Raw genomic sequence first — 8,411 nt, 5'->3', positions numbered from 1 at the left:
GATCTGAAAAATAGAGTTGTGCGCTTACCACGGAGGCCGCGCGCGCAACGATCGGGAATCGCATCACGATACGATCTTACGGTTCTGCTCGGCTCGGCTTCTCGTAGGACCGGGGTGGTCGTCCGGGCAAGAATAAGATTTCATCGTGTAGTATGAGGGTGGCCGTCGATGTCGAGGTGTAAGGTGTCCTGCTCGGAACCGAGATCGTCGGGGAGAGCGTCACGCGAGTTCGGACTCGCAACTCTTTCGACCGCACAAACGGCGAGAAGATAGAGACAGGTTGCGCGCGGCGTCCCTTTCCGCGCGTTACACTAGCGTAGGTCGTCGCGTGTAGAGAAACGCGGCGAGTTCGCGATGGGAGCGCGCGCGATTTCTACTTGGTTTGGATAAAGAGAGACGAGTCGATTCGAGGGAGCGCAGTCCGTCTTCGTTTCACTATGGCGGTCCGACGTAGGCGCGTGCTCCCTGTAGTTGGGTGCCGGTACTTGGCGTGTGTTGGTGCTGCCGCCAGTGGTGGGGGAAGGAACGATTGGTGGACGCCGCGTCAAGTTAGATGCTGTGGAGATCTCAACCGTCAGTCGCGCGGTGGCCACCGTATCGAGTGTTACGGTTTTGGCTGTTGCGGTTTTTCGGTCGCTCCGAATTCTTCTTCTCTTTCTTACTCTTGAGAGAAGTTACGTTCATTTATATCACCCGGACAAGGTAATAGGATTTCTGTGAACACGGATTGCATTTTCGAACAGTGTCGATTACGTTACGTACGTTGAACTGTGCGATGCCCACGCACCGTAACCGGACATTTCGCGGAAAACTTAGAAAGTCTGGAACTTTTGGCGGACCGTAAAGATCGCGCGTCGCGGCTTAGTTTTTCTCGTAGAACCATGAGCAACGTCTCGGAGTACGTTGACTCGATAGAGCGATAGAGCATTCGCACGATGGGATCCCGAAACGGCGCGTCTACCTAGGCGCAATTATCTCGAGATTTGCTCCGTTTTTCGCGCACCGATAGTCGAGTTCCCAATTATAGCCGGTCGAGTGTCTCGCGAGGGATTCTCGGCGCGCGGTGAATGAACAACCTGCCGACCGAGTGAAGTGTTATTCTTCGAGTGGAAAATACTTGTAGGTACTCTGTGAAACGCGAGTAACGCTCTGTATATTCGATCGAAGGAACACTCGATGGTAGTTGGAACGATCTTATCGAAGGATCGGAAAGAAGTTTCGTTTCGATTCGCACGAGCTACACATGCCAGTCGGTCGAAGTAAATATTGGAGGGCGTATACGAGCGACGACAGCGTGCGTTAATAACGAACGCAGAGGGCGAGGCGACGCGGCGGCGTGTGATGACCAAGAGGAGACAGAGGAACGGAAACAAGGGAAGGCAACGAGTTCGGTAAAGATGCGTGGGCTCGTCGGTCCGGAGAGGCTCGGGAGATCGGTGTCGCTGTCGTTGGCCTACTGCTGGTGTCTTCTGTTGCCGGTATGCCACGTGCTCGCCGTGACCAGCGAGCTACCCCCGAGACTCGATCTGCCCGAGCACTGCTCGTGGGATTCAAGGCAGGATGGCGCGGTCACTTGCGTCCACCGCTACTTGGACAACGGTTCCCTCAGGACCAACTTCTCTCAAGCGACCAGCGAGTACGTGACCGCCGTGAACGTCGTCTGCGAGGAGACCGAGGCGCTCGAGAACGGCGCGTTGAACGTCGAAGGGTTCGTTCAGCTGTGGAGGCTACGCTCGTTGAGATTGACGGGATGCAAGTTGGTGCACTGGCCGGCCAAAGTTCTCAACGGGCTGCGCGATCTTAGGAACCTGACCGTTCGTAGCTTGAACGGACGGAAAAGCAAATACAGCCTGGAGTTGGAGATCGGCGCGTTCGACTCGGTGCCGCAGATCGAGAAGATCGACTTGTCTTGGAACAACATCTGGCAGATACCCGAACGTCTATTCTGCCCGCTCACGAACTTGCTCGCACTGAACATCTCGTGGAACATGCTCAAGGACATCGCGGATCTTGGATTCAGAGACATCGCGGAGAAGCATCCTAGACGTCAGCAGGAATCGACAGCCGCGCCGGTTTCCTGCGCCCTGGACGTCCAGTCGTTGGACGCCTCGAGCAATCAAATCTCGGTGTTGCCCGCCTACGGATTGTCCTCGTTGAAGCGCCTCAGGGTGCTGAACTTGTCGAGCAACGCGATCTCCATGGTAGCGGACGACGCTCTACACGGTCTGAGATCCCTGGAAACGTTCGATCTGTCCGGAAATAGGATCGTCGCGTTGCCGACGGAAATGTTCCGGGACGCGGCAAAGTCGTTGAAGGAATTACGATTGCAGAACAATTCTATCAGCGTTCTGTCGCCCGGTCTGGTAGCCGACATGAATCAGCTGGTCGCTCTGGATCTATCGAGGAACGCGTTGACCAGCTCGTGGCTAAACTCGGCGACGTTCTCCGGACTGATCCGACTGGTTCTCCTGAACTTGTCCCACAATCGAGTCAGCAGACTGGATCCGGCCCTCTTCAAGGACCTTTACACCCTTCAGATACTAAACTTACAGTACAACGAGATAGAAACGATACCAGCTGACACGTTCGCGCCGATGAGTAATCTCCATACGCTAGATTTGGCGTACAATCGATTAACTTACCTGGACGCCTACTCGTTGAACGGGCTGTTTGCACTTTCTCTGCTCTCGCTCGATTCGAATCAGCTCGAAGGAATTCACCCGGATGCCTTTCGGAATTGTTCCAGTATGCAGGACCTGAATCTATCCGGGAACAGCCTGGACGGCATACCGGTCGCTCTTAAAGACATGAGAATGCTGCGTACGTTGGACCTCGGTGAAAATCAGATCAGAAGCTTGAACAGGCCCGGTTTCCGGGGCATGTCGAGCCTCTACGGATTACGCATGATCGGGAACGAGATCGCGAACGTCACCATGGAGGATTTCGCGGAATTGCCCGGGCTGCAGATTTTGAACCTGGCGCGAAACAAGATCGAAACGGTCGAGGACGGTGTATTTTCCGCGAACCCGGCGTTGCAGGCCATCCGGTTGGACTCGAATTTGTTGCAGGACATGTCCGGCATATTTGCCAGCGCGCCCGGTCTACTCTGGCTGAACATGTCCGACAACATGATCGTTCAGTTCGATTACGGTTACCTGCCGGAGAAATTGCAGTGGATGGATCTGCATAAAAATCTTATTATGGATCTCGGCGTCGCGCCACAGGGCATGAGATTACAGACGCTCGACGTGTCGTTCAACCGGCTAACGAGGATACACTCGAGGTCGATACCGGATTCCATCGAGCTTCTGTTCGTCAACGATAATCTGATACAGACCGTGGACCCGCAAACCTTTTTCGACAAGAAGAATCTAACCAGAGTGGATCTTTACGCGAACCAGATCGTGCGGATGAACCTGTCCGCCTTTCAGTTGACCCAAGTGCCAGCTTACCGACAACTCCCGGAGTTTTACATCGGCGGTAATCCCTTCATATGCGACTGTACCACCGAGTGGCTGCAAAGAATCAATTCGCTATTGTTGAGACAACACCCGAGGGTAATGGATCTAGAGTCGGTCTACTGCAGACTTCCGTACGATAGACACAAATCGTTCATACCGTTGCTCGAGGCGAAACCGTCTCAATTCCTCTGCACGTACAAGGCGCACTGCTTCGCGCTCTGTCATTGCTGCGACTTCGATGCCTGCGATTGCGAGATGACCTGCCCGACCAACTGTACTTGCTATCACGATCAATCCTGGTCGGCGAACGTGGTGGATTGCTCCAACTCCGGCTACAAGACGCTACCCGGCAGATTACCGATGGACGCCACCGAGGTTTACCTCGATGGAAACAATTTCGGCGAATTGAATTCTCATTCGTTCATCGGCCGGAAGAACCTGCAGATCCTGTACGCGAACGATAGCAACATAATCGCTATACGGAATCACACGTTCAGCGGATTGAAGCGGCTGCTGGTCCTTCATTTGGAGAACAACAAGATAAGCGTGCTGAATGGCGTGGAACTGATGCCGTTGGAGAACCTGAAGGAGCTCTACTTGCAAAACAATCTGCTGACGTACATAGACAACGGGACGTTCCTTCCGCTGCGTCAGCTGGAGGTGTTGCGACTGGAGAACAATCGGCTGGGCACTTTCGCCGTTTGGCAGCTCGGCCAGAATCCGTATCTGGTGGACATCGGGCTGTCCAGCAACCCGTGGAGCTGCGAGTGCTCCTACCTGGACCGCGTGCGCGAGTGGATGTCCCGTAACCGGGCGAAGATCAGCGACTGGAGAACCGTCACCTGTTCCCTCGGTATGCCCATAACTCTTCCGGCGAACGGATCGGTCATAAATTGCGCAGCATTAACGGACACGACCTCGGCCATCGAAACGCGACCGCTCGAGGCTTATCTGCCGCTCCTGCTGGCCACCGCCGTGCTAATTTTTGCCACGGTGGCGCTGGTGTGTGGCGCTTTCAAGCATCGTCGTACGCTGAGGACATGGGCGGCCAGCAGATGCGGCCTCCGCGCATGCTACAAGACGGCCGCGTTCGAAGATCAAGAGAAACCGTTCGACGCCTACATCTCCTACTCGGCCGTCGACGAGGCGTTCGTCTCGACGATCCTGGTACCCGGTCTCGAGACCTCTTACCGATTGTGCTTGCACTATCGGGACCTGGGAGCCGGCAGCAACGTCGCCGACGCGGTCGCCGAAGCTGCCGATTCCTCCAGGCGCACCATCCTAGTATTGTCCAAGAACTTTCTGCACGGCGAATGGGCCAGGTTCGAGTTTAAAGCGGCTCTCAGGGACGCTCTGAAAGGGAAAGGCCGCTCGGTGATCCTGCTCCTGGTAGGCGGTGTATGTCCACGAGATCTCGACGCCGATCTCAAAAAAAGAATCTCGTCGCACACCGTGCTGGTGTGGGGGGACAAGTTGTTTTGGCAAAAGCTGAGGTTCGCCATGCCGGACGTGTCCCCTGTTCCTGTTTTGGAGAGACCCCTGCCATTGCCGCCTCCGCCGCCGCCCCCGGCCCAGCATCAATGGACGTAGAACTGCCATTATTTAGGTAAGACCCATTATCGATTCATCCATCTTACCATTCGATTTTATTTACCTACGAACAATAGCGGGACCGGAAGTTCGACCGACAAAAATTCTAAAATGATTCCGTACCGGTCGCGAGGGTTTCTTTATTCCCTGCTACCGGCAAAGATACTCTCCGTTCGTATATACTTTGCAGAGAATCAACGTTTGCTGTTCGTACGTTTCGTACGCGTCGATGATTTTAATCGGTACGGTTGCCAGATCCGTCTATGTTTGCAATATGTAATTATCGTTACGTCCTACGCCTCTCTAACACGAAGGAAATCTCTCGTCCGCGGTTCGATTGAATTTATAGCCCCGCTTAAATGGTCCAATCCGTTCATAAAGCTGAAACTCGAACTGCACCTACCTCTACAACGGCAACGGTCTAAAATTATATATCATTTCCGAATGACAAACTAACGAGACTACTGTAGCTGTGCCATTGAGCACGAGCCTCGACCTACAAGCCCGATTTAACGGCGGCACATTTCGCGCCATTGTGATCGAGCCATGAATGGGGTCATCTTCGGCAGGCGGGTTTGCAGGAACATATGGACCGGTCCGTGGTATACGTACACCATGGCGCGTTAAATTTGTCGTCGAGTTAAATTAGAAAATTCTACCGATCGATTCTCGACCCTTGTCCCTGACAATTTTCACCCACTTATCAATTATGTTGCCTTTATCGAACGACACCCTCCCAGGAAGCGAAAGAATATAAGTAGTCGAGATTGCATCGCCCTGACATACCCAACGATCATATTAAATTCTATCGATTATCGCGGACGTCTCCGTCGAAGACCTCGTGACGCATTTGCACGACGAGCTATCGACTGGCATCCAACGCTAACGCGTCCTCGATCTTCGCGTCAGTAGCTTCTCCTAACACCCTTTAACGCCTACTCGAGGCGATCGGTTTCTCGATACAGGGACTCCTTTCGTAAACTCTTCCTTTAAACCACGACGTGAAAAATTAGTTTAATATTCAACCGAAATATTCAACAGGACTAACTAAAATACTGGAAACTAAAACACCTGATTATACCTCACGCTACATAATACGAGATGTCCCGATTATGAAGATCTAATTGAAGCGTTTTAAAGAATCGTCGTAAGTTTGAAGGTCCGTAGGGCAGCTGCCAGCGTGGCAGCGAGCGTGTTAACGAACAGAGAACGAGGTCGAATTTCAAACGATTCGTTTCCCGTGGCTCGTTCGATTTCTCTTCCATTATGCGACCTGTTAACGAGACCGGCTGTACGGCTCGACCGGCCACCAATCAGTCTCGTTTCATCCGGCGCGGAAAGAGTCGTCGGTACCCGAATTAATTCTAAAACAATCCATCGATGCAACGCTGAACATCGTACCGTAAAGCGAAATATACCAACGAGCCGCACTTTGTCACGGCGCACGAGAAAATTAGGAAAGTCAATCGATCCGTCCGTCCCCCAGAACTCTGCAACAATGTCCCTTGGCCACCCCCCGTTGGGCCGCTTTGACCCTGTCGTTCGTATCGGGTGACCATTCTCGACCACGAGAACTCGACGAGGCGCGTTAACTTTTCGCGACACGCTTCAGTTTCAGCTGTTCTCGGACGATGTGGTCGGTCGCCTCGTGGGAGAGATCCGAGGGACGAAAGGGACTGCGAGTGGACCCTTTTTATCCGGCAAACTAGCGCATTCACGCCCGTGCCGTGACGGTTTCCATTAGCGGCTGATCCGTTGATAAGCCCTGCCGATACGGGCCCACCTTCCATCCCCGGAATAACCCTCGATCCGCTCGTCTTACGGGATTACGCAAAAAATATATTAGTCGGACAATGCTCGAACGAGAACAGCTCGGTATTGTGTCTGGCGATTTTCACGCCCCGACCAGAAAACAGCCACCGTCGAGTCGTCCTATCGAGTGGACGCACTACGATATAGAAAACTTTGGGACGAGTTCGAAGGTTTGTCTAACAATTTGCAGGCATACTCTACGCATCGGATAATAATTAAAATGTTGGAAGAAACACGGGTTCTAAAAGCATCGCTTCGTGTCGGGCAGGGCCAACCTTCTTGGGCGGCGAGCCATAAAATATTTGGTCCGTTTTACGGCCGCGCGGCTAAAAGGCTGTCGAACGTACGGAATAGTCAAGATTTTTAAATAAAGGGAATGATAAAATCGCAACCATCGTACACGAGCGCAAAGGAATTTTATCAAAAAAACTATGTTCGGCCTTTTTACGCAAATAAATATTCGCGTTCGTGGTACCAGTTTATCGAATCTCCGAGAGAGAAGCAATGTTTTTGTACGCTCTTCGTTCGTACATTTCCTGGGAAGCAATTCGCTTCGAGTCAAAAGCGGTTGTACCTCGAAAACAAATGGTTTTAGGACCCACGTTTATTAGAATTTTTTCGTCGGTTTTCGGGGGCGCGGAAAACGTTTAAAAATTACGTAACCTGTGTATTCGCCCGACAAACTCGCCGGCGAGAGAGAGGAACGTGTTTAAATTCCTCTTATGCTCGTAAAAGTGGTCCGTGAAGATTCGCGTACGCGCGGAAAGATCCTTATTTTCAGTATCTCGAGTGTTTTGAGAACGATCTAGCTCGCAAAGAGAGAGGGAGAGAGAGAGGAGAGAACCGAGAGGCCCGTGTCTTTTCCTCGGCAGCGAGAGGCGCTTTGTAAGATCAGCCCGAAAGGCAGACGGTAAAGGAGAAGCTAGGGTTTCGTCGGGTTGGCAGGGGAAAAAGGATCGCGGTCTTTTTACCGTGATTTATTGCACGCCATACGCCTAGCGGTGGGGTTTTGTTGTCAGTTTCGATTTCGGCTATGATGTACGAGTCGCGAAGGGGTGAAGAAGTGGGTTTTCATCATCGATTGGTTCGACGGTGGAATACTTGGCATCGCGGTTTTTAATGTACCCGCGTAATTTAGTCCCATAATATTCCCTTGTATTTGTGTGTGTTTCCAGCGGCAGCAAAGGGACGCCGAGGGCACGAAACGTCCGCGGATAATACGTAGCGAAAAATGATTTTTGCCGTCGATCAACCCGTCGAACCCCGAATACGTGTTCCGCCTCCTAATTACGCGAGCGCGGGCGTTCGTATACTTTTGCTGGGAGAAAACGGCTAGCAATACCGGCCGAAAGATAATCGAGCAGGAAAAGGAACCGAAAAGAAAAGGGGGCTGCCTCGAGACGTCTGCCGAGGGAACAGGTAGAACCTGCGATCGCGTACCCATTCGCCGGCCTTTTACGTTTGTACCTGACAACGGCTGGACCGAATCTGGAAGACAAATGGGATTACTATCGACCTTGGGTGCGTTTTTCCGGCCCGAAGGGACGT

The 8,411-nt window shown here is 52.6% G+C and overlaps 1 protein-coding gene across 1 annotated transcript; it reads left to right on the top strand.

Moving 5' to 3' along the window:
- The first annotated feature begins 1,171 nt into the window (after window positions 1-1,171).
- Window positions 1,172-8,130, top strand: LOC122400965 (toll-like receptor 6). Its single transcript, XM_043402778.1, has 2 exons — window positions 1,172-5,067; window positions 8,039-8,130. Exon 1 carries the CDS (start codon window positions 1,398-1,400, stop codon window positions 5,049-5,051), a length of 3,654 nt encoding a protein of 1,217 aa, XP_043258713.1. The 5' UTR covers window positions 1,172-1,397; the 3' UTR covers window positions 5,052-5,067; window positions 8,039-8,130.
- The last annotated feature ends 281 nt before the right edge of the window (window positions 8,131-8,411 follow it).

Source organism: Colletes gigas, unplaced genomic scaffold (assembly GCF_013123115.1).
Source record: "Colletes gigas isolate AHSC1104 unplaced genomic scaffold, ASM1312311v1 Colletes_gigas_Sc00021, whole genome shotgun sequence".
Lineage (NCBI taxonomy): Eukaryota > Metazoa > Arthropoda > Insecta > Hymenoptera > Colletidae > Colletes > Colletes gigas.
This window is presented reverse-complemented; position numbering and strand designations above follow the sequence as displayed.